This window comes from Aotus nancymaae, unplaced genomic scaffold (genome assembly GCF_030222135.1).
Source record: "Aotus nancymaae isolate 86718 unplaced genomic scaffold, 86718_ANA_hifiasm-v0.15.2.pri h1tg000008l, whole genome shotgun sequence".
NCBI classification, from domain to species: Eukaryota; Metazoa; Chordata; class Mammalia; order Primates; family Aotidae; genus Aotus; species Aotus nancymaae.
Genome location: NW_026988419.1, coordinates 17,092,843 through 17,117,817, shown reverse-complemented (window position 1 = coordinate 17,117,817; position 24,975 = coordinate 17,092,843). Strand labels below are relative to the sequence as shown.

Here is a 24,975-nt window from a genome sequence, read left to right as displayed (position 1 = left end):
CGGTGAAATCAGGACTGGGGACAAAGCACACTATTGCCACTGGGAATCCAAGTGGATGGTCATGTTAGACCAGGGGTGTCCAATCTTTTGGCTTCCCTGGGCTGCTTGGAAGAAAAATTGTCTTGGGCCACACATAAAATACACTAACACTAACCATAGCTGATGAGCTAAAAAAAAAAAAATTGCAAAAAAATCTCACCATGTTTTAAGAAAGTTACGAAATTGTGTTGGGCCATGTTCAAAGCCATCCTGGGCTGCATGTTGGACAAGCTTGCCTTAGACCCATGGAGGGCTTTCATGGTGGAGGCAGGAAAGGAAAAGCCCATTTTACAGGTGGGATAGTAGGTCCAGAGAAATGTGTTGGTTTTCAGTTCCAGAGTAATTTACCTGCTCCCACTCTCCATCCTCACAAAGAGCAGGCTGGATGGGATGTCAGTTTTTTTTTCTTCTCCTTTAGAATGGTCCATATCTCCCTATGCCTCTCCTCCTCCTTGCTGGATGGGATGTCAGTTTTTTTTCTTCTCCTTTAGAATGGTCCATATCTCCCTATGCCTCTCCTCCTCCTTGGCCACTAACCCCTGACTCTTCCCTCCCCCTTCTCTGCTCACTCCCGTTCCTTAACAAAGCCAGGGAAGATCTGGGCTGGCTCAGCCCCTGGGTGTCAGTCAAGACTCAGAGGGAGACCTTGCTCAGAAAGCCAGCTCTCCCGGAAAGAAATACAGAGCAACTGTAGTCAGGAATTTTTTCCCTTTCCTTTTTCTGTGGGCGGGGGGAGGGACACTTGGCAGTCCTTGAGGCCCTTCTGGCTGCCAGCCCCACATCTCTTCCTGGCTGTTGGGAGGCAGGGCAGGGGTGAAGATTGGGGAGAAGGGGGCAGGGGCTGGCAAACCCCCAGTTGCTGGGCAGAGGAATTGGCCCACAGGCCCTGGTGTAGTTGGCCTCTAGTGAAGCCTGGGGAGGCTTCTAATTAGTGGAGGACGGTGAAGGTGTGGCAGCCTGTGTTCATTCAAGGAACTGAGCTCTCTGAGCCAGGAAGTCAAAGGGAAGAGGGGACTGAGCTCCAGAAGGCCTTGGTAGGTCGGAGGTGGGGAGGAATGGGTGCCTACTCACTGCTTCATCCTATTAGAAGTTGAGAAGAGGGGGCATTTCAGCTGGAGGGATTCAGGTTGGATTCCAGGGGTGCAGAGTCTCATTGGCACTAAGCAAAGGGTGCTACCTCAAAGGGAAGTGATACAACAGTGATAAACAAAATGGCTTTGCTCTAGACATCGTCTGCTTCTACCCGAAAGCTTTTTTTTGTTTGTTTGTTTTATATTGTTACCTCGCCTCCTGCTTCCTGCTCCAGCTCCGTTTTAGCCTCGAGATTCTCTTCACTTGACAAATGAAGATATCAAGGCTACATTCAGGTTCAACTGCCAGGGCAAGCACAGACCAGATTGCAGTCTGGTTCTGTAGATTCTTCCAGCCCTCCATTCCACCAGACTCGCACATGCAGAAAAGCAGTGAATTACATACTGCTTCTTGGAAAAGCTCCTTTTCCCTGGGAGGTAGTAATTAAGGCATATCTTCTCAAAAATGTTCCTTTATGCAACTCTCTAGGAAGTTTCTTTTAGGTCTATTGTCTTTGCTTCTGGATGGAGGTGCCAAGTTGCCTCCGGATGGTGAATTTGTTTTCTAAAATGCCTGAGGCCAAGAAAAAAATGAAAATGGCAATTCCCTTGTACCCTGTGTCCTGCTCCTATGACTGCCTGATAACACTGGGTAGTTGCTATAGCAACGGTGGCAGGAGGTGTGTCAGGCAGAATAAAGGGGGTGGGGGTGGGACGGGTTTACTGGATCAAAGAGGTCTTTGCGGTTGGGTAGGGCTGCTGACATGACTGATAGCCACCTTCTGTGGGAAGATGGGGGGTCCCATAGAGATGGGGAGGGGAAGAAATGAAGCCCTGAGGCTAAAATGTCTTTCTCGAGTCTTTCCTTGACCAGGTTAACAACCTGGGTTTGATTTTGGCCACTGGTTATGTGACTTTGTGCAGTTGGCTTCCAACTCTATAGCTCATTTTTCAAGTGTGAGAGGGGATAAGAAATTATCAACCTCATGTGCCTGCTTGATAACAAAGTTAAACATGCCAGCCACATAGCACAGAAACTCAGATAATCAAATGAAGGAGTGCAGGTTTTGATTCTTGCAACACAGGAGAACAGGAGAATGGCAAACACCTATTTTTGGATGTTTTCTGATTGGTTGTTTCAAGACTCCTGTTAGCAGGTGTGGCTTATTCCCTTGAGCGTGGCTTACCTGGACAGCTGCGCTTTGCTTTGGCAAGCCTTCAGTGAGTCTAGAGAGGAGTCAATAGTTGAGGGTTTTCCAGGGGGCAGTCATGACCCTCGATGCCATTGTGCCTGTGGTTTTACCAACTAATGACCAACCATGTCCCATTTGTGCCCTAGAAGTTAGGACTCTCACTTGAGGCTCTGCTGGTTGTCTCTGGTTTAGTTCACTGCTTCTAAAACCATGAGAGCATAGCCAAGGAAGGTGATTGATATGATACACTATCAGACAAAATTAGTGAACTTTAGTTGAAGATGGAGAAAAGCATGGTGACCTATTTAAAGACACTTATTTATATTCAAGACACTTCTTGTGCTGGTTTGAGAGTGGCCGGCAATTCTGGACATCTTTGCAGGTTTTAAATTTCTTTTTGCACCCTGTGGGTTCGATTAGTCAGGCCTGGAGTATCTGAGAGCAGCGTTACGGGGATGGAGAAGAGGACAGTAGAAGGGGAGGGTGGTGGGAGAGAGGTTGGTGGGATTCAGCCTTTGTTACACTATGGGAGCGGGGCTGTGGGGTTGCCTCATCGAAACTGAGTTGTTTGAATGTGGGTCTTGGGAGAGGCACGAGTCCTTCCCATCTCATCTCATGGCTCCACTGGCTCACTACCTTTCTTGACTCTTAGCCACTCTTGCTGATATGGGCTCCAGATGGTGAGACAGAGGCCAGAAGAGCAAGAAAAAGAGTTAATGTAACAGGGTACTCTTGGGCAAGTGCTAGATGCCATTCAATAGTGTATGAGTCCGTTTTCATGCTGCCGATAAAGACGTTTCTAAGACTGGGCAATTTACAAAAGAAAGAGGTTAATGGAGGTATGTGGCTGGGAAGGCCTCACAATCATAGCAGAAGGTGAAAGGCATGTCTCACGTGGCAGCAGACAGGAGAGCTTCTGCAGGGAAACTCCCTTTATAAAACCATGAGATCTCATGAGACTCATTCACTATCATGAGAATGGCATGGGAAAGACCCACCCCCATGATTCAGTTACCTCCCGCTGGGTCCCTCCTATGACACGTAGGAATTGTGGGAGCTACAATTCAAGATGAGATTTGGGGGGAGACACAGCCAAACCGTGTCCGATGGTCTCCTTTTCTAATGTGTAAATGTTAATTGAGTATATGCTGTGTGTCAGCGAGGAGACTTATTAAAAAAGCAGTTGTCATACCTCCTGTAACACATGCTTTTCATGCTGGAGGGAGGCAAGAAAAGCATTTTAAAAAGGTGAATAAAGAAGAAGCCAAGTCTGTAGAGATGTATATACATCCTATGCAAATAAACAGGTAGCTCTTTTAGCCTTTTGACCAAGGCTCTTGGGAAGATCTTGATGTTAAATAATGAAGTCCCTTTATGGTGACTGAAGTTACGAAGTAAGGGAATCAAGTGGGACAGACTTCTACTTCAGTCTTGGAAGAAAAAAGCACAGTGTCTCTTCCTTCCAAAAATGTAAATTGAGCACACAGAACGTTTTCTCTCCTCCATTCACTGAGGATGGAAAGCTGTATGGAAGCTAAGACCAAATTTATGTCTTCAGGAAGCTTCCATTCTTAGGAGGACTAAGAAAGTGCACAGACCTACAGCTTTTTGGCAATGGACTCAGGCGATAGTGCTGTGAAGAAAGTTGGTCAAATTACTGGAAGACTTTACCCAGCAGTACTTTTCTTTTTAAAATTAAAAAAAAAATTGTTTATTTGTTTTTTTGAGACCAGGTCTGTCGCCCACGCTGGAAGGCAGTTGCACGATCTCAGCTCACTGCAACCTCCACCTCCCAGGCTCAAGCCATCCTCCCACCTACAGCAGTGCTTTTCATCAGTGTAATCAAATGGCAGCCTTTGGACTCTTGGAGGCTGTATTGTTCATCCTTCTTCCTTCTCCAAAGGTTTCTCCTAAGTTATACCAGAGGGAGTCTATGCAATTTCTTTCCATCTGCAGTTTATCACTTGTTTTGTTCTTTCTTATGAAATTCTTAGATGGCTTCTAACTTGGATCTCTCCTGTTTTAGTTTAAGGCTGTTTTCTCTCTGGCTTTTGGGGAGGCAGAACAGTTCCCTCCCTTCCCTTGGGTTTTCCTGGCCCTTTGTCACCTCCACCACTCAGCACCGTCTGGCCACGCCAGGATGGGCTTGTCCCTTGAATATCAGTTCTCAGGCCTGAGTCATCTTGATTACTTCGTTTTCCCCTTCTTAATTCTGTGACCCTCTTCTACTGTCTTTGGGTCTTCTTTCTGACTCATTTCCAAGTTCTTCATGGAATAGAGAACTGGCCAGGAGCCCAGGGCCAGGTTCAGTCTGGCAGACAAGTGACCCTGGTGACATTGCACTGGCCAATGAGAGTGGTGGGAAGTCTGCTATGTCACTATTGTTTGGTCCTCTTCCAACCAGTAGGGCTTCGGGGACGCTTGAAGTTACTGATAGCTCTGCTTGATAAGGAAGGTGGATGACATGAAGAGGTGACTTTTTTTTTTTGAGACGGAGTCTCGCTCTGTCGCCCAGACTGTAGTTGGTGGTGCCATCTCAGCTCACTGGAGCCTCCACCTCCCAGGTTCAAGTGATTCTCCTGCCTCAGCCTCCCAAGTAGCTGGGACAACAGGCACGTACCACCTTGCCTGGCTAATTTCTGTATTTTATTAGAGATGGGGTTTCACCATATTGGCTAGGCTGGTCTTGAACTCCTGACCTCGTGATCCGCCCACCTCGGCCTCCCAGAGTGCTGGGATTACAGGCGTGAGCCAGCGCGCCTGGCACTTAGAGGTGACTTTTTTAAAAGAAGATTTAAAAAATGCAGAAAAGTGCTAAGAACAATGTAATAACGCCAGTCTACCACCCAGAACCGTGAGCGGTTGATATATTGTCCACTAGCACGCAGTAGTTAGTGTTCATGTTTCTTAGCTAAGCAGATTTGCATATATATGTTAGATGACTAATATGCCTATGTTTGCATATATTGCATCTGTATGCATATATACGATAAATGATTAATACTATCTAACTTGTTTTGTGAAAATAAATTGAAAATGTACATAAAGGTTTTATTTTCCCTCTTAATATTAGGTTTCTGAGATCTAATGTTGACATACATAGGTCAGAGATGTTCTTTTTAACTGCCGTATAGTGTTCCTTTGTATTACCCTACTGATTTTATTTCTCCATTCACACGTTGAAAGACTTTTGGATCTGGTTGCTTATAGTGTTTTTACAGCCACTAATAATGCTTTAATGAACATTTTTGTGCATGTGTCCCTGTGCACATGGAGAGAGAAGTAGAATTGCTGGGTCAGGCACATTCTTCCCATTCCCATAGTCCCTGGTCCAAGTTTGAATCAAAGCACACTCTACTCACTTGGGCCTCAGCAACTAGGTCACCTTGCCAGGTTTCCGGATGGCTTTAGTTGAACCCAAGGAGAAATGTTTGGGACCCACGGAAAGGAATGAAAGCTGATAGTGCTGTTTGCCATCTTGATATCAATTTCTCTGGCTCTTCAAGGATAGCTTGGCTTATGGGGCCCCAGAGACCTTGGCTGAATTTGAGCATGTTTTTGTTTTCCCAAACTGTCTGTCTCAGCCCTGACCCTCCCTAGGTCTTTGCAATTCCAGGAATGACCCTGATGTTTATACAGCAGCCCTTTGGAGAGTGCACAGGCAGGGAGGCTCTGGAGAGGCTGTGCTGTTTCTGCTCACCCAGGGGGGAACCCGAGATGAGATGGCAACATGAGGGCATGCTCTAGAAACCTCCATGACGCCTGGCCAGGAAATGCCCCTCTGCGTGTATCCAAACATGCTTATATGTCTGTTTACAAACCCATGAGTTCATGAGCTCACAAGGCTGTGTCTCTGCAAAGTGTGTACATGAGGCCACATCTCTTAAAAAGAAGAGGCATCGTTCTCTCCTCACCAAGAAGTTCTTAGGGAAACCCAGACAGAACAGAGAGAATGCCAGAGCTTGAGAGGAGAGGGATCATTCAACATACAGACTCCTTAGCCCTTGCCTCTGAATTTCTGGGGCTGGGATCTAGGGCTATATTTTTAGCAAGGCTTTCAGCTTCCCAAAGTGCTGGGATTACAGGCATGAGCCACCCTGCCCGGCCACCACACATTTTTTTCTAAAGCCTGGTTTTGCTCACAATGAGAGTTTGAGGGGCAATAATACCATGTCCTGTTTAACAGCAGCTATCATTTTAGCAGAATTGTTAATATCATTTTTCAGACTTGAGACATTAGCTCAGAGAGGTTAAAGGTTCTGACTCGTGAGTGAATCCCAAGGGACAGCACTGGCATTCAGGGTTCTTGACTGCTGGTTTTCATTGCTTGTTACAGTTTGTTAAGGAATCGTCCACTGCTATGGATATTAGTGGAGTCATCTAGATAGCAGGGGGAGGAGAATGGTGGTTAGCTTTTATCCTCTTGCCCAACACATGTCAAGGCTAAGTGCCTTTTGGGATAAATTAACAAAGACGGAGCCATGTGAATTTTCTGCCCGGCTAGGGTTGAACCAGGAAGCAGCGGCAGCCAGCCTTCATTCCCCTGGCCCATTACTCAGAATCAACTCTTGAAAGGCTTGGAATGCACGTGTTGCAAGAGGTGAGTTCACTGGAGGAATGATAGGTTCAGGGTTGGCTTAGATCCTCTCTGTGATACCCCTCTTCTCCAACCCTGCTCTTAGATTTCAGGATAATCATGAGGTAGGAGGAGAAGCCCGGAAAATGGTAAGGCTTTCTTCAGAATAAAGAAAAGAAGAAAGAAAGGAGACACATTGAGCTGCTAGGAAGATGTGTGATCGTTCTAGGGAAAAGATCTCATTTCCTCACCAGGTCTGGATAAGGACCAATGCCACACCCTCCAAGCAGACGGGACTGGGGAGTTACTTTTAGATACCTGGGGCTTAGGTTCCTAAGAGAGCTTTAAGGTCTCTCACAGATCAGGAATCACCAATTTCCAAATAGAGCACTGAGGTCAGAACAGTGCACTAGGAGAAAATGAGGTTTTATGGGAGTCCGTTTCTATCGAACACAGGCTTTGATTTGTTGAGTAAGATCATTGATAAAACAAACAGGATTATGTTGGAAAAATGGGCTGTGCCAAAATTAAGTCTGAAAACCTGGGTATGAATGCATAGAAGTGAACAGTAAAGGCTCTTGGGCTGTCAATTTCTAGCTGCTCTCCTGGCTAAATTAGTAAGGGTGGGCCAAAAGAACGTAGGGACCCCATGGCAATTGTGAAGCACTGCTGATAATGGCAGAGAGGTTGTGTTTGCTCCTGTGAATTCAGATGAAAGTCCCTCGGGGCTCAGGATTGCCATCTGTAAAATGGGACAATGATCCATTTCTTCTCATCCCATCTGCCTTACCTCCAGCTCTCCTTCAGGGGTCGAAAGGTATGGCAGTCTACCCAAGGCAGGGGTGGGAGTTCTCCCCTGCCCTTCAAGCCCCCCACTAATGGCCCTGGGGTTGTCTGTCATCTCCCTGACTTCTCTTTGGAAATGCTCAGCCTTCCGTAGGTGAAGTCCTTTGCTTCTGTGTTGACCCATTTCCCCAGGTGCTATGTAGGGGAGAAGAGCCAATGCTTACTGTCCATAGGGAAAAGTCTCTTCAGGGGCCTTGGGGGCTCCTGTCAACCATTTCTAAGCCCATGAACCTTTTCCATTGATGTCATTCTGGTTGCTAAGAACCATTTCTTATAGTACCCTTTGCGCCATAGCCCATGGAGTTGCATACATAAGTGGTTGCTTAATATTATTCTGAACTTAACTCTCTTAGGCAGAAAAAAAAAATACAACTTGGTATTTTTGTTCTGAGGGCAAATTCCACTCTAGTTGGAATTCGACATCTGGAATGTTTTCCTGTGGATTGTTCCTGCAGCCTATAAGAGAATATATGAGAAAAAACTTGGTAATGTGTGATGATGCCTGTGTCTGACTGGGGGTCGGCGGGGGGTGCTATGTGGGTACTTCCTGGTGGGCAGGAAATGGAAGTGGCTAAGTGCTAATCCCATGTGCACCTACTGTGTGCCAGGCCCTCACTGTAGATGCAGGCAGTGTCTCTGTATCCTCCCAGTGGCCCACTGGAGGTGCACACTGTCCTCTTCTTACAGATGAACAATGGAAGCACAGAGAGCTTAAGGAACTTATCTGGTGCTGCACAGCTCAGTGATAAAATCTGGAATTCCAACTCAGATGGTTAGACATTGGGGTTTGAATCTCTGGCTGGGAATGGTAAAAAAGGAATGAAGGCTCTTCTCAGCCCAGAATGCTTTGTGATCTCTGCCAGGTCAACTCTTTCATTTCCCTTCCCTGGGCTTCCACTTCAAGATGTGGAGTTCAGATCTGGCCACTGGATTTGAGTCCAGAAGCCTGTTCCAGAGAAGGAAGCAGATGCTGACGCATGGTCTTGTTAAACCATCTTTCAAAGACCTTGCGTCAGCAAACCAGGCCTCTGGATTTCTTCATCTTATTGGCATGTTCGTTGGCAGTGCTGAGATCAATAAAGAAATGGAATGAAACATACCCTTGAATCCAGGTGGCCTCTGTGAGGGTGGACAAACTTGACCTTCACCTCAGAGAGGTTGGGACATCTCAGGACAGGAAACCAACTTTGTCCTCTTGGAGGAACACTGCCCAGTTGGCCCCTGCCTTCTGGGAACTGGAGCCAGGGTTGCATATGACATCTGGGCCCTGGACACTGTCTCTGTGGGCCCTTCTGTAAAAAGATATATTTTTAAAATTTTAAAATGATTATTTTTAGTTTTTGAGACAGGCTCTCACTCTGTCACCCAGGCTGGAGTGCAGTGGTGTGATCATGGCTCACTGCAGCCTCTGACCCCTGGGCTCAAGTGATCTAACCACCAAAACCTTCCAGGTGGCTGGGACCACAGGTGTGCACCACCATGCCTGGCTGTTTTTGTTTTTTTTTTTTAATTTTTAGCAGAGACAAGGTGATATTTTTAGGCTTGATGTCCCGACCCAAATCTTAACTTGAGTTATAGTCCCCACAATCCCTGCATGTCAAGGGAGAGGCCAGGTGGAGGCAATTGAATCATGGGGGTGGGTCCCCCCTGTCGTTCTCATGAGATCTGATGGTTTTATAAGGGGCTCTTTCCCCCTTCACTTGGCACTTCTTCCTGCCACGTTGTAAAGAAGGTGCCTGCTTCCCCTTTGCCTTCTGCCATGATTGTAAGTTTCCTCAGGCCTCACCAGCCATGCTGAATTATGAGTTAATTAAACCTCTTTCCTTTGTAAATTACCCAGTCTTAGGCAGTTCTTTATAGCTGTATGGAAATGGACTAATATGGCTGAGCATGGTGGTTCATGCTTGTAATCCTAGCACTTTGGGAGGCTGAGGTGGGCAGATCACCTGTGGCCAGGAGTTCGAGACCAGCTGGCCAACATGGTGAAACCCCGCCTCTACTGAAAACATAAAAATCAGTGCTTGCTTCAGCAGCACATATACTAAAATTGGAACGATACAGAGAAGATTAGCATGGCCCCTGCGCAAGGATGACACGCAAATTCATGAAGCGCTCCATATTTTTTTAAAATTAAAAAAAAAAAAAATATATATATATATATATAAATTAGCCAGGCATGGTGGTGCACGCCTGTAGTCCCAGCTACTCAGAAGGCTGAGGCAGGAGAATTGCTCAAACCTGGGAGGTGGAGGTTGCAGTGAGTGGAGATTGTGCCACTGCACTCTAGGCTGGGCGACAGCACGAGACTCTGTCTCAAAAAACAAAACACAAAAAAAGTATTTTATAACTGATTTAATAAATGTAAATGTATTAATATTATATATTAAGACTTTTGCTCCTAAAAGTTAATTTTTTTCTGATGTTAATAGAAATAAAAGCATGTTCTAGGCACTGTGCCTGCAAAGCCTAATGGATAAGTTGGCCTTGCCTGGAGGCTTCAGGCCCAAATGCACATTTATCTATGTGTGCCTCTCTTTCTTCAAATGTGTTTCCAGAGATTACAGAGGTCCTTCTTCTGAGGATTAATGTTGGGTTGACCTCTGGGTCGCAGCAAAGGGATGCTTCTTTGGCCACTGTCTGGTATAAGAGGGCCTAGTGAAGAGGGCGCTACAGGCTGAAAAGTCCTTTGAAATGACCAGGAAAGATCCTGTGCCCTGCGCTCAATAAGCTGTGGACTAGTGTGGCTGCAGATGGAAGGGGAGCGGAGGGGTCTTAGCTGTGGATGTGAATATAGTGAAAGTAGATTTGCTTTATGTGGGGCCTGGAGTCATTTCAGCATTGGGCTGTCAACTTTCAGGCCTCGGGCTAAATGCCTGACTCCAGAACAGTGATTCCCACCCTAGGCCATTTTGCCTCTCAGGGGCCATTTGGCAAAGAATGAAGACACATTTTTTGTTCCAACCTGGGGAGAGTGCCACTGGTTTCTGTTGGGTGGAATCTAAGTACACAGGTTTGCCCCCTGCAGCAAAGAATTATCTGGTCAACTATTAATAGTGCTGAGGTGGAGACCCCTATCCCAGAGGATGTTCCAGGCATTGAGTTTGGGTGAGCAGAGCCTTCCCAGAAGCTCCTGGATAGGGCTACACATGAGCTGCCTTTCCTTCTCCAACCAGACAACATGTTATTGTAGCCGTAATAGAGACTGGCTGCCTTCACCCAAGCCACTTCCCAGAAGGGCACAGCCAGGTGTTTCTGAGCATCACAGACTTCATGTCCACAGAGTGGAGAGTTCCAGAAATGGTGGCAGGGTGCTGTCCCAGCAGACTCCCAGAGCTCGCATCTTCTCTAACACCCTTTGAGCAGAACGCGGTGTGGAGGTCTCCAGAAATCCTTCCTGCCTCTGTGGGCACAAAGCTGGGCAGGGTGTGGTGAGCAAGGTGATGCCAAGGGTGATGTCAGCTACCAAGGGCCTGGGTGAGGGCAACTGGAGGCTCCCACTTCATTTTGTCTTTCTCATTTTGATCCTGATTAGCTGGGATGGAGGCAAAAGTCTCTTCTCTATGTTCTGATGCAGGCCAGGGTGGGAGTGGGGGGACTTTCTAGCCACTTTGCTCTCCTCCTGTGTTTTTGGTCTGCAGAGGAAAGGAACAGGGAGCCTGAGATGGTCCCACCCAGGTCCAGGGAACTGGAAGCCTGTCTGGGAAGGGCAGTGGGGCGGAGGCAGGGAGGCTGGGGAATGAGTGTGTGCGCTGTATGGGCATCTGTGATGTGTTAGAGGTTTTCCCTGGCCTTTCTCTTTCACCATTTTGTTCCTGACCTCTGGGGTCCATCTGAAGAGGGAAGAGGGGCTCTCCTGCATGGTTGCTCCCCTCAACACCAACCTTCTAGGAGGTTGTGGACCTGGTGGCACTGAAGAGATCTGTGCCGCATGATGGGGTCACTCAGTGTCCCTGTTCTTGGGAACGTAGCAGGCAGCTGAGCGGGGGGACTCACTCAGCCTGCTTCTCTGGGCCCCTGGGTGTCTGCTGCTCTCCACGTGGAGGAGCACAGAGGCAGGGCAGGATGGTTGAGGAAAGCTGTGGGTTAGTGGCTGGGTCTGATTAGACATGGTGGAGCAGGACTCCCACCCAGCCTGGAGGCGCTCGCTAAATCTGCGTTTTCCTGCCAGTGGTGCCGGGCTGCTGGGCTGCTGGAACAATTTAATCTGTGCTGGCTTCATTTATGGGACAACCTAGGCTCCCCAGAACCCCTGTGGGAATACCCATTCGCGATAAAATAATTTTCCAGGTGTCAGAGGTTTATACATTTAAATATTTCAATTCGTTTTCTGAAGTTCAACAATTTTGGATAAAAGTCTTTTCAAATGATGAATAGGTAATATTTTAATTCCTTCCCCCTTTTGATGTCCCAAGACCATCATCATCAACATAATTTGTGTTTTGGGCTCTAAGACATGGGCATCCCCAAGGGTCATTGAGGGGCGCGGCATTCATCATTTGCCATGCACAAAATGTACTCGGAGTTCGTGTGTTTGATTTTCTTAGTGTCCTTCCTCTCTGCCATTTGATCCTTCTTGCTACTGTCCACATGCATTCCTTCTTTCTCCCTTTAATTTTGTTGACTTTCTTCTGCCGCAGCCTTGGAAACCAGACATCCAGAAGCCAGGCTTCCTGGAGCAGCATAGTTGTGAACTGTCAAGGTTCCTCACGGAATGATTCTCCCCTCATTCTGGGTGGAAAATGCCAACGTTTAAACATGCCCAGCCGTGGCGACAGCCATTAGGATGCTCAGAGCTTATTTTCCTTTGTTTCCTGGTTCTTGGTTGGGTTTCATGCTGCTGAGGTGGCAGATAACTGAGGCATTCGTTATCATCCTCATCATCATCACCATCATCATCAAAGGAATAACTGGCAACATGAATATAGAATTTCTGTGCGCTGAGTCGTCTTTTACTTAGTTTTTGAGACGGAGTCTCGCTCTGTTGCCCAGGCTGGAGTACAATGGCGAGATCTCGGCTCACTGCAACCTCTGCTTCCAGGGTTCAAGTGATTGTCCTGTCTCACTCTCCCAAGTAGCTGGGATTAAAGGTGTACACCACCATGCCCAGCTAACTTTTTGTTTTGTTTTGTTTCGTTGTTTTTGAGACAGAGTCTCACTCTATTGCCACGCTGGAGTGCAGTGGTGCAAACCCAGCTCACTCCAACCTCCACCTCCTGGGTTCAAGCAGTTCGCCTGCCTCAGCCTCCTGAGTAGCTGGGACCACAGGTGTGTGCCATCACGCCTGGCTAATTTTTGTATTTTTAGTAGAGACTGGGTTTCACTGTGTTAGCCAGGATGGTCTCGATCTCTTTACCTCATGATCTGCCTGTCTCGGCCTCCCAAAATGCTGGGATTACAGGCGTGAGCCACCATACCTGGCCAATTTTTTGTATTTTTAGCAGAGGGGGTTTTGCCATGTTGGCCAGGTTGGTCTCGAACTCCTGACCTCAAGTGACCCACCTGCTTCAGCCTCTCAAAGTGCTGGGATTACAGGCGTGAGCCACCGTACCCAGCCTAAGCCGTCTTTTAACTACTTTACATACTTTCAACAGCTCTATGACGAAAGAACTGTTATTATCCAGCAACTTACAGTTAAGAAGGTAGAGGCACAGAGATGGTCTGTGTAGGGGAGAACACGTGCATCTGATATAGAAAATGGCAGAACTGGGATTTAACCCAAGTACACCCCGTTAACCAGTGCTGCTACCCTGGTGATGGCGTGCTGGCTTCTAAAGGATGCTGCTGGATAGCAAGTGAAAACTGATTAGTTATCAGGCTTGGAGGGAGGGAAAGGGACGGGATAAACCTCTATCAAATGCTCCGTATGCTGGGGCTTGTGCTGGACATGCCCTGGCAGCAGGTGCTGCCGGAGTGCTAGCACCTGGTCCTGTCCCTGTCATGGAAGAGGTGCCCCCTCCCTTAGCTGGTGAGTGAGTGAATAACCTTGTTTAGAATTAATTTAATAGTTATTCCTTTGTGTTTTCAGGGCTGTAAGTTTTTGAAGGTGCATTAATGGGGAAGAGAAAATGTGCAAGATCGGTTGAAAAACACCCCCTCTGCACCCACCCAGATCTTGTTGGGACCTGCAGGAGAGCAGCTCTGGGTGGCGTGGTCTGGGGCTGTTTGCTTTGCTGTGTCTCTAGGGGGCTGGGGCCAGGGCTGGGTGGTTTGAGGCCCTGCCCTTTTGGAGACAAGCCCGGACTTGTCTCCCAGTTACAGCTCTGCCATGCGATTCAGATCCTCTTTGCCTCCCTCGGCTGGACGTGCCTCAGCCAGAGTGAGACCGTGGCAGGCTGGAGCTGCTTTCAAGACCTCTTTGACCTGGGCTGTGCACACAGAAGGTCAAAGAAAGTCTAAGGAGACTTAATGGATGCTTCTTGGACAGGCAAAGGCCTGCAGTCAGCTGAAGCTATGAAGTTGAAGGAGTCATACATAGTTCCTATTCTTGGGGCTCGCAATGTCATGGGGTTGGGGTGGGTTGCACAGACAGACTTGGGAATGAGGAAAAGTCAATGGGGCAGAGCTGTAGCGGCCTCGGAGGAGCACTGTGGGACCTTTGAGGCGGGGCCAGGTTGGCAAATGCAAAGTGACAGAAGGGTGTGCTGGGACCGGGTTCCGGGTGGCAACATGGCCTTCCATCTTCTCCTTTGCCATGCGTGCTGCAGCCCAGTGATGTCTGTGGCACGAGTTTTAAAAAACTCAACTAATTGGTGCTCTTCCAGACTATAAACAAACTTTAAACTGGGGGTTATGGTGGGAGAATCTGGGAGGTCCCAGAAAGGACTTAAGTCCATTCCATGGCCGGAGGTCTTCAGATGCCTTTGTCCCTCTGTGCCCCTCTGTTCTGCTTTTGCCTTGTAGGAGGGTCCCTGTCATTCTTCTAGAGTCAGACAGCCCGAGTTCAAATCCTGAATCCATCCCTTTTTCAGATTTGTGATCTTGGTCAAGTAGCTGACCTGTGAGCCTCAAATTCTCCATCTGTGAAAGTTGGGAAGGGTGTTAATAGTGCCTACCTAAGAGTTAGGGTGAAGCTGAAATTGATCATCCATGTAAATTGCTCAGCACAGGCCCTGACAAGTCGGTGGCACGAATTAGCCATGCGTCATCTCCACCCTCATCATCGTTAGGGCCCAGATGGCTCCCAGAGGGCACATCTCTCTGGGAAACTGGACCTGAGCACTTCCTCCCTTCCTCTCTGCAGATGATGGCGATGACTCGGAAGGAGGCCCCATGGAGAACCACGCAGACAGCGCCGTGACCATGTTGGGTGGGGTAGGCGGTGCTGGCCGGAAGCCCCTCAAGTCGGGTATGAAGGAGCTGGCTGTGTTGCGGGAGAAGGTCACTGAGCAGCACCGGCAGATGGGCAAGGGCAGCAAACATCACCTCGGCGCTGAGGAGCCCAAGATATTGCGACCACCCCCTGCCAGGGTCAGTGAGTCTCAGGTCTGGTGGGAGGTGTGGGAGGACGTGAAAAAGGGGTCTCAGCTGGAGGAGGGCATCCGAATAAGATCCTCATCTGGTGTGACCTGCAGGCAGTGCATTTTTCTTTCCACAAACTGACCTTTGGGGCGATCAGTATCTCTGGCTGTGAAATAGACTGGACATGTGGTTTCTTGATGTTCTTTCCTTCGAAACCCTCCACATTTCCATATGGTTTTAGAACATAGGCAAAGGAAAAGAATCCCAGAGATGAAGACAGATTCCTTGAAACTTGCTCACTCTTTCCCCCGCTCCCCGAGATGGGGTCTTACTCTCTTGCCCAGGCTGGAGTGTAGTGGTGCCGTCATGGCTCACTGCTGCCTCCAACTCCTGGGCTCAGGTGAGCCTTCTGCCTCCCTCGGGACTCCTGAGCGGCTGGGACTATAGGTGTGCACCACCACACCTGGCCAATTTGGTTTTTTTTTTTTTTTTTTTTTTTTTTGAGATGGAGTTTTGCTTTTGTTGCCCAGGCTGGAGTGCAATGGCAGGATCTCTCGGCTCACCGCAACCTCCGCCTCCTGGGTTCAAGTGATTCTCCTGGCTCAGCCTCCCAAGTAGCTGGGATTATAGGCATGCACCACCACGCCCGGCTAATTTTGTATTTTCAGTAGAGATGGGGTTTCTCTATGTTGGTCAGGCTGCTCTCGAACTCTTGACCTCAGGTGATCTGCCCACTTCAGCCTCCCAAAGTGCTGGGATTACAGGTGTGAGCCACTGTGCCCCGCCCAATTTTGTTTTTTGTGTTTTGGAAATGGGGGTCTCACTATGTTGCCCAGGCTGGTCTCAATCACCTGGACTCAAGCTATCCTCCCACCTCAGCCTCCCAAAGTGCTGGGATTACAGGCAGAAGCCACTGCGCCTGGCCTGAAACTTAGTCACTCTTGGTGCCGTATGCTTCTCTCACTGCGCTATCCCCTCTCTTTTTTCCTGCCCAGCTCTGCCACCTTGGGTCCTGGCCCTGGTTGGTTTTATGGAAAGAAATGGAGCTTGGGCTGGGGGTGGGGGCATAGAGATTCTGGAGACAACCACTTGGAATGATATTTGGAGATAGAGCATGAACACCATGGTCACAGAGCAAGGAGGAGAGTGAACATTCCCATCCATACAATTTTCTTAGGGTCTAGGGTTGGGGACCCAGCATGGCAGGGAGATCTCCAGGTGGGGTGTCAGAAGTCCCTGTGCCACCTGCTGGCTATTACCATGGGAAAGTCCCCTCCCTGTGCAGCAGCTTCTCCCTGCACTTGGCGTGTGAGGCGTGCTTTGTGGGCCTGCTATCCTGACTCTGGGCGTCCTCTGCTGTCTGTGCTCGCAGACCCCCTGCCAGCAGGAGCTGGACCAGGTCCTGGAGCGGATCTCCACCATGCGCGTTCCAGATGAGCGGGGCCCCCTGGAGCACCTGTACTCCCTGCACATCCCTAACTGTGACAGGAATGGCCTGTACAACCTCAAACAGGTGAGCATGGTGCCAGCCTGGGCTCGAGTGGCTCCTCCTCAGCCCTGAGCCCCAGATGTGCCCTGTTTCTGCCCCACCTGCCTATAATCCTCTGAGTTCTAGGCTGAGTAGGAAACCCAGACTTCCGTCACCAGGAGGATCGGGGTGCCAGCTGCCAGGCCAGGAAGGGTGTGGCTTTTCTCCCTGCCTCCGACAGGTCAGATGCAGGCTCCATTCACCCAGCCACCCACCAGCCACACTTGGCATCCAGGTTGAGAGGAGGCTTTTTTTTTTTTTTTTTTTTTAGAGTCTCATCCTGTCACACAGGCTGCGGTGCAGTGGTGCGATCTCAGCTCACTGCAACCTCTGCCTCCCCATTAGCTGAGACTACAGGTGCATGACACCATGCTCAGCTAATTTTTTGTATCTTTAGGAGAGACAGGGTTTTATTATGTTGGCCAGGCTGGTCTTGAACTCCTGACTTCGGGATCCACCTGCCTCAGCCTCCCAAAGTGCTGGGATTACAGGCGGTTGGGTACATATTAGCCCATCCCTCGCTTCCCCCGCCTGACTGTCCTGTGTGTCTGTGCCTTTCCTGTGAGACAGAGGGAAGGAATGGGATAAAAGAGGAGGTGCCAGCTATCATCCTGTTTTCAAGCATGAGTTCTCAGCCCTGGCTGCATACTGGGGTCTTCTGGGGAACTTTAAAAAATAGAGATTTTTCTTTGTAAAAAATACAAAGAAAGAAAGAAAATCGTCTTTTTTTGTTTTTTGTTAAAATCCCACCCCAAGAGATTCAGATTTTGTGGATCTGGGGTGCTTTCTGGGCATTGGGATTTTATTTTTTTTATGTATTTTTTTGAGATGGAGTCTCTCTGTTGCCCAGGCTGGAGTGCAGTGGCGCAATCTCTGCTCACTGCAACCTCCGCCTCCCTGGTTCAAGTATTTCTCCTGCCTCAGCCTACTTGAGTAGCTGGGATTACAGGTACCCACCACTACACCTGGCTAATTTTTGTATTTTTAGTAGAGACAGGGTTTTATCATGTTGGCTAGGCTGGTCTTGAATTCCTGACCTCAGGTGATCTGCCTGCCTCGACCTCCCAAAGTGCTGAGATTACAGGCGTTTAGCCACCATACCTGGCTGGTCAGTGGGATTTTATAAAGCTCCCCTGGTGGCTCTAATGGCAGTCTGGGCTGACCTGAAGCGTGGATGTTTGGAGCCGGGAGATGGGAACAGGGCTCTGCTGACAGCCCAGGGGTCACACCCCTCCACCGTCGTCACCATTGAGGCACGCTGATCCTCTAAATATGAGTTTAGCATTAAAAGCTATTTGTGGGCCAGGCGTGGTGGCTCACGCCTGTAATCCCAGCACTTTGGGAGGCTGAGGAGGGCAGATCACAAGGTCAGGAGTTTGAGACCAGCCTGGCCAACATGGTATAGCCCCATCTCTACTAAAAATACAAAAAATTAGCTGGGCGTGGTGGCGGGCACCTGTAATCCCAGCTACTCAGGAGGCTGAGGGAGGAGGAGAATCACTTGAACCCGGGAGGCAGAGGTTGCAGTGAGCTGAGATCGTGCCACTGCACTCCAGCCTGGGTGACAGTGACACTCCGTTTAAAAAAACAAAAAAAGGCGATTTGTGTACACGCCCTCTAAATGTAAGCTGGCTAACTCAATTTGGAGCTCAGAAGAAAAGCTTGGTCACTTCTCATGGAAAACAGGCTGTCTGCTGCACCTTTGGGTACTAATGTAGGCATAGTTAGCTTGGGCATAAGGACAGAGGCCTTGAGCTGGAATGCCTGGGGAGTGTCTGGCTTCCATCCCAGCTATGCTTCTCACCAGCTGCGTGACCTTGGGCAAGTTGCTTAGCCCATCTGTGCTTCAGTTTTATCATCTGTAAACCAGGGATAATAATGGCATCTAATTCACAAAGTGGTTGTGAGGATTAAATGAGTGCATTTGTTAGAAACTGAACAAGTGGTGTCTTTTGCTCACACAGTGCCTGGCACATAACAGATTTTGATTGCAGCATGAGGTTTTTCACCTTACGCTATGACTAAGCTTCAGTATGCTGGGTCACCCCCCACCCACACACACACTGGGTGGGGCCTCCTTGAGGCTGGGGACTGAGTTTTTTCATCTTCGAGGATCGGGACCGGCCTTGCTTATCAGAGAGGGCCTGGGCAGGCAGCATCAGCATCACGCGGGAGCTTGCTAGCCATGCAGAATTTCCAGCCGTCCAGGAACCTGCTGAATAGGAATCTACATTTTATCAAGGTTCCCTGGCGCATATTTGAAGTTGAGACGCTCCGCCCTGCAGCGTGTGGGTAGCTGCACCGGGTGGCTGCTCCGTGGCTGCCAGGTGGAGGGAGGCTGGAAAGCTGCCAGCTGCAGGCTCCTCCACGCTCCTCTCCTCTCTTTCCAGTGCCAGATGTCTCTGAACGGGCAGCGCGGGGAGTGCTGGTGTGTGGACCCTAACACCGGGAAGAGGATCGAGGGCGCCCCCACCGTCCGTGGGGACCCCGAGTGTCATCGCTTCTACTATGAGCCGCAGGAGGCTGGCGGGGTGCCCACCCAGCAGGCACAGTAGACCGCAGCCAGCCGGTGCCTGGTGCCCCCACCCCCACCCCTCTCCAAGCACTGGCAGAAAACGGAGAATGCTTGGGTGGTGGGTGCTGGAGGGCTTTCCAGTTCTGCCACGCGCATTTATACTTGGAAAGAGACCAGCACCGAGCTCGGCACCTCCCCCCTCTCTCTTCCTGGCCACAGATGCCACACCTGCCCCTTGTTGCGTCCCCTCTCAGGGAGGAAGGGAGTCATGGTGGGGGAGCTGGGATTCAGGTTTGGGAAGAGGGGAGAGACATTTTTATTTTTTAACCCCTATGTCTCTTTTGCTTATGAATAAAGGAAGGAAAAGTAAAGTGTGTGTCTTTTGTCTGAGTCTTTGGGGTCTTCAGGGAGAGATGAGGAGGCTGGCCTACCCGCCAGCATCCAGCTTTGCCCCTGGCCCATAGGAAAATGGGAAAGGCCCTGCCTCGGTTTCCTGTTCATTAAATGGGAATAAGAAGGAATAGGAACCTCCTGAATCCAGATGAAACCTTTCAGTGTGGCCCCAGGACTCCCAGGTGAGGCTTCTGCCCCCATGTGGCCCCTGCCTGGCCCTCTACGGGGGTGGGATGAGTCACGGGGTGGGGGTCAGGGGAGACACTGAGCGGGGGTCCAGCTTCCTCCCTCCCACATCCAGCTGACACTGCAGTGGGAGATAAGGCACAGGAAACACTGGAATTGGGGTTGTCTGGCCCCTGAAATAAAGGAAGCTCCCTTCTGCCCAGGGTGAGACATTTCCGCTCAGCCCCCAAAGAAAGGGAGTAGGGCTGTGGTTCACTGGCTTATTCACAAAGGTGAACCACTGAGTTCAGGCGCTGCTCTCTAAGGGGTCCACGTGATTTGGTCTCCAGACCAGCAAATACCAACCGGAAACAGGGTATGTCGAGGAGCGCAGGCTGAGGGACTCTGGAAGGAGGCACAGAATGTGGCCCTGTTTCCTTAACACAGTTCCACGTCGGAGCTCACCTACATCCGCCACTGTTCTGCTGGCCTCTCAGCCCCAGTGAATTTCAGTGGGCTTAACGCACCCCCACCCCTGCCTTTGCAGTGGGCCATGGGGGGAGAAAGCGCAGCATTTGAGGCCGACGCACGTGGCCCAGGGCCCTGGCCCAACCCACAACCCTCCAGACCTTCCATCTGGTGAGTGTGGAGAGGCAGAGGGATGGCGGGGCCTTTACCAGGTGTGACATAAGTGTAGCTGGAATGCGAGACAGCCCTCAGAAATGCCACGAGATGAGCTTTCTTGGAGCGCAGGAAACCCAGATCCCCAAGAATAGATGGAGCCCTGCCAAGAGGGTGTGTTCCAGGCTGCACCCAGCCAAGCCAGCACGTGGCACTGCCCCGAATGAAAGTGTGTTCCTTCCGCGAATCCTTGTGCGTCCGTGAAACAGGCACTCTTGTTAGTCACACTTTACAGATGAGGAAAAGGTCCCCAGAAGGGCCCAAACTCCCCAGCCCTGGGCCTGGGAACCCCTAAATCCAGCCTGTGACAGCCACCCACCCCTGAGTTATACTGGGCCCGTGGGTGGAAGCAGGCGGGACGCTTTGGAGAGGGCCTAGAGGGCTCTGGGCACTGGAAGGACCTGGGACTTGAAGCTCAGCAGCCCCCGGGCGGGGGCTGATTGGCTTTCATTTGGCGCATGCGTGTTGCTGCCGGCCCATCCCCCTGTCCTCTCTAGCACCGAAGCTGCTCTTCCCGGGTGGAGCAGCCCACGCCTGGTCTCCTGGGAAGCCGGGTGGTTGTCAACCGTGGTAAACATTTGACTTGACGGGGGCACTTGAAAAAGCAAACAGAAAACAAAAAACTGATGCCAGTGCCTCAGCTTCAGACATTCTTTTGTTTGTTTTTGAAAATGAAGTGATTTTTAAATAAACGACTCTAAATGATTTTCAGCATATATTACAAGTTTAGTTTTAAAATAGACTTAAATTTATAACAGGTCTTACAATGACTTCAATACATAGGCACTCCAGAGCACAATGTGGAGGTGTGACAATCACATGCTGACCTCTTGCTATTCCAAGGGGACCAAGATCTTTTTCAAACACAGAAAGAAATTGGGCTTTGTACAATGCTAACCCCTAAGAGCGATTCTCCTTTATAAACTACAATATTATTGTCAGTTTCATGTACTTTTGCTTTATAAAGAACTCCTACAGGAAGAACTTTCTGGAGGTTGTCCCAGATATAAACAGCTACATTTTCAGTCGTGCTCACCACATCGCAAAGTATGGCACATCCATATTCAGATTCTTATGATCAAAGGGCTGCATAATCACGTCCTCCATATATTTTTTGCGATCAGCCAAATTCATAACCATTCCCGTAACAGGGTCAATCTCTCTATGTATTGTCACCACAACTTTATAATTGTGCCCATGGCCATTTGGATTGCTGCATTTCCCCAACAGTTTCAAGTTTTCTTCATCACTTAGAAATGTACTGTGCAGCCGGTGGCTCGCGCTGAAGGACATGCGCAGGACACTTGCGCCGCCGCCAGCTTCAGACATTCTGATGTAACTGGCCTGCCGTGGAGCCCAGGCAGGGTCTTTTTCCTTTCTTAGGTTCAAAGGTGATTGTGGACCAGGGATAAGGCAAGAAGAATGCCGGAGTCAGGACGCCTGGGCTTGGATCCGTTCCCACCAGGTCGTTTTCCATTGCCTGGGGCTATGCCATCATCTTCTCTGAGCCTGTTTTTCTCATTCGTCTATCGGGGATAATATCAGCCTCAAATAACAGGGTGGTATCAGTGTGAGACTGGATGCGAAGGTGCTTTGAAAACTATAGGACTGTATAAAACGGGAGGGGTTACTATGGGGCCCTTGTTGGGTCAGCTGTTTGCCAGACCTCATGCCCCAGGCTTGCCACGTTGTCCATTCCATTCTTTGAACTTTTACAGAGAGCTTCCGAGGATGCCACAACCTCCCTGCCCATTTCCCCTCCATTACCCTTAGTGCTCTTGTACCCAACCCTCCGAAGGAGGTGGCATTTTTTTTTTTTTTTTGAGACAGAGTTTCGCTCTTGTTGCCCAGGCTGGAGTACAATGGCGTCATCTCGGTTCACTGCAACCTGTGCCTCCCGGGTTCAAGCAATTCTCCTGCCTCAGCCACCCGAGTAGTTGGGATTACAAGCATGTGTCACCAGGCCCGGCTAATGTTTTTGTTATTTTCAGTAGAGATGGGGTTTCTCCATGTTGGTCAGGCTGGTCTTGAACTCCCGATCTCTGGTGATCCCGCTGCTTCAGCCTCCCAAAGTGCTGGGATTAGATGCGTGGGCCACCACGCTCGGCTGAAGAGGTGCTTTTATAGATGAGTGGGTGAGCAGCACCTCTGCTGCGGCTCTAGCTACAGGAATTACACGAATTGCTGTGCAGTGCAACCTAGAAACATTCGCCGAGAGGAAGCATCAATGCATCCATATGGGAAGATGGCTGGTTGGGCAGGGATTGTGCAGTTGTCAGGCACATCCTTCACCTGGAACTAATTGTCTCTTTAAAGGTTAAGCAAATACAGGGTCTATACTGCCACTCTGTGGCAGCACGTGGAACTGCAGCTGAGCATACACTGGGCCTTGACTTGGGGCAGTTGCATTGAAGAGGAGTGGACCAGAAGGACTCAGTTGGAGACCTTGTTACCACTGGCCCCATCCCAGAACCTCTGAGTTAGAAACTCGGGGAGGGGCCTGGGAGTCTGCACTGAAACTTGCTTCCTGTGTGGTTCTTATGGAGGACTGGTTGACTTTATTTATAGGACCCAGGGCAAAATAAAAATACGGAGTCCCTTATTCAGAAATGACTAAGAATGTCAATACAGTAATAGTAGAATTAAACCAAGCGCCAGCCCTGTGTGAACGCATGGGTCATGCCCACGGGGCTACCCCTCTTCTTATGCCCTCTGTGTTTGGACAGTCCCGACTGTCATCCCCGAATCTGTTCATTGTGTCTTGAATACTAGCTACGTAGTAAGATGTTGTGGCTAAAAGTGTGAGCGTGGAGGTGAGGCAGCCTTTGAACAGAATCTGAACTCTCCTGAGTTATGTGCCTTTGGGCGTATTTCTAACCTCTGTGAATCTCATTTACTTCTTCTTTAAATATTGGGATAATTTCTATCTCAAAGACTTGCTTTGAGAATATAAAATCATTTCTGTCACATAGTAAGCGCTGCCTAAATGTAGCTCTCAGCTGGGCTCAGTGGCTTACTCCTGTAATCCCAGCACTTTGGGAGGCCAAGGCAGGTAGATCACCTGAGGTCACGAGTTCAAGACCAGCCTGGCCAACATGGTGAAACCTCGTCTCTACTAAAAATACAAAAATTAGCTGGATGCGGGGGTAGGTGCCTGTAATCCCAGCTACTTGGCAGATTGAGGCAGAAAAATCACTTGAACCTGGGAAGTGGAGGTTGTAGTGAGCTGAGATCATGGCACTGCACTCCAGCCTGGGTGACAGAGTGAGACTCCATCTCAAAAAAAAAAAAAAAAAAAAAAAAATGTAGCTCTCACTGTATCCCAGGATCAGGGTTAGGGTGTCAGGCTATAAAGATGAAGAGGATGAAGATGAAGAAGATTATGGCCTTTGTCCTGAAGAGGTGACATTCTTGTGGAAGGAAACTCAGAGATGGCCTTCCATGGATGGCGGTACCCCTCCAGCAGGGAATGTGGGGCAGTTAGAAGGAACAGCTAAGTCTGGTGTCAGGGAAGGTGTCTCAGACAGGGTGAAGGCAGAGTTGGAAGGAAGAAGCCAAGATTGGGGAGGAGAGTGGGAGGATGTGAGTGTGTCACCCATGCGTGTGTATGCGGGTGTGGGTGCCGGGGGGCGTTCCGACAGAGGGAACAGCACGTGCAGAGACTTTATCTTATTTTTATGTCCGTATTTATTTATTTCTAGAGACAAGGTCTCACTCTGTTGCCCAGGCTAGAGCACAGTGGCATGATCATAGCTCACTGCAGCCTTGAGCTCCTGGGCCCAAGCAATCCTCCCATCTCATCCTCCCTAGTGGCTAGGACTGCAGGTATGCACCACCATGCCTGGCTAATTTTTATTTTGTAAAGACATGGATCTCACTGTGTTGCCCAGGCTGGTCTTGAACTCTTGGGCTCAAGTGATCCTACTGCTTTGGCCTCCCCAAATGCTGGGATTACAGGAGTGCATCACCATGCCTGACCTGCAGAACCTTTAAGTCATGAGCTGCACAATGAACTTGGACGCCGGCATATGGCTGGGAATATGTGTGGTGAGGGGAAGAAGCAGGTGGAAGAGGAACCAGAGGAAGAGGAAGCCAGGGCACATCAGGAACAACTTGGGGTGTCTTGCTGAGGAATTCAGACTCTGGACCAAAAGTTAAGAAATAGCAAGGAAGGAAGTTAGGCAGAGGATGGACATGACTGGATTGGTGTTTAGAAAGTGAACTTGGCCTGGCATGGTGGCTCACGCTTATAATCTCAGTACTTTGGGAGGCCAGGGCGGGTGGATCACCTGAGGTCAGGGGTTTGAGAACAGCCTGGCTAACATGGTGAAACCCTGTCTCTACTAAAAATACAAAAATTAACTGGATGCAGGGGCGGGTGCCTGTAATCCCAGCTACTGGGGAGGCTGAGGCAGGAGAATCGTTTGAATCTGGGAGGCGGAGGTTGCAGTGAGCAGAGATCGCACCACTGCACTCCAGTGCAAAACTCCATCTTAAAAAAAAGGAACTGC

General features: G+C 49.4%; 1 protein-coding gene and 1 non-coding gene across 9 annotated transcripts in view; both read left to right on the top strand.

Annotated features, from left to right (window-relative positions):
* The window catches only part of IGFBP2 (insulin like growth factor binding protein 2), a 42,333-nt gene extending 22,737 nt beyond the window's left edge, over positions 1 to 19,596 (top strand). For 6 of the 8 annotated variants that reach the window (XM_021666871.2, XM_021666866.2, XM_021666874.2 and 3 more), the window contains 3 exons: positions 14,965 to 15,191; positions 16,555 to 16,695; positions 19,101 to 19,596. In XM_021666871.2, the coding sequence (XP_021522546.1) occupies positions 14,994 to 15,191; positions 16,555 to 16,695; positions 19,101 to 19,265 (504 nt within the window). In that variant the 5' untranslated portion in view covers positions 14,965 to 14,993 and the 3' untranslated portion in view covers positions 19,266 to 19,596. Of the gene's footprint in view, positions 1 to 1,051; positions 1,074 to 6,741; positions 6,903 to 14,964; positions 15,192 to 16,554; positions 16,696 to 19,100 lie in introns of those variants that run through there. The other 2 variants (XM_021666872.2, XM_021666869.2) reach the window with 2 other exon arrangements.
* Positions 9,742 to 9,848, top strand: LOC135273793 (U6 spliceosomal RNA). Its single transcript, XR_010341595.1, has one exon. It is a non-coding gene; the product is annotated as a U6 spliceosomal RNA (small nuclear RNA).
* Positions 19,597 to 24,975: the final 5,379 nt, after the last annotated feature.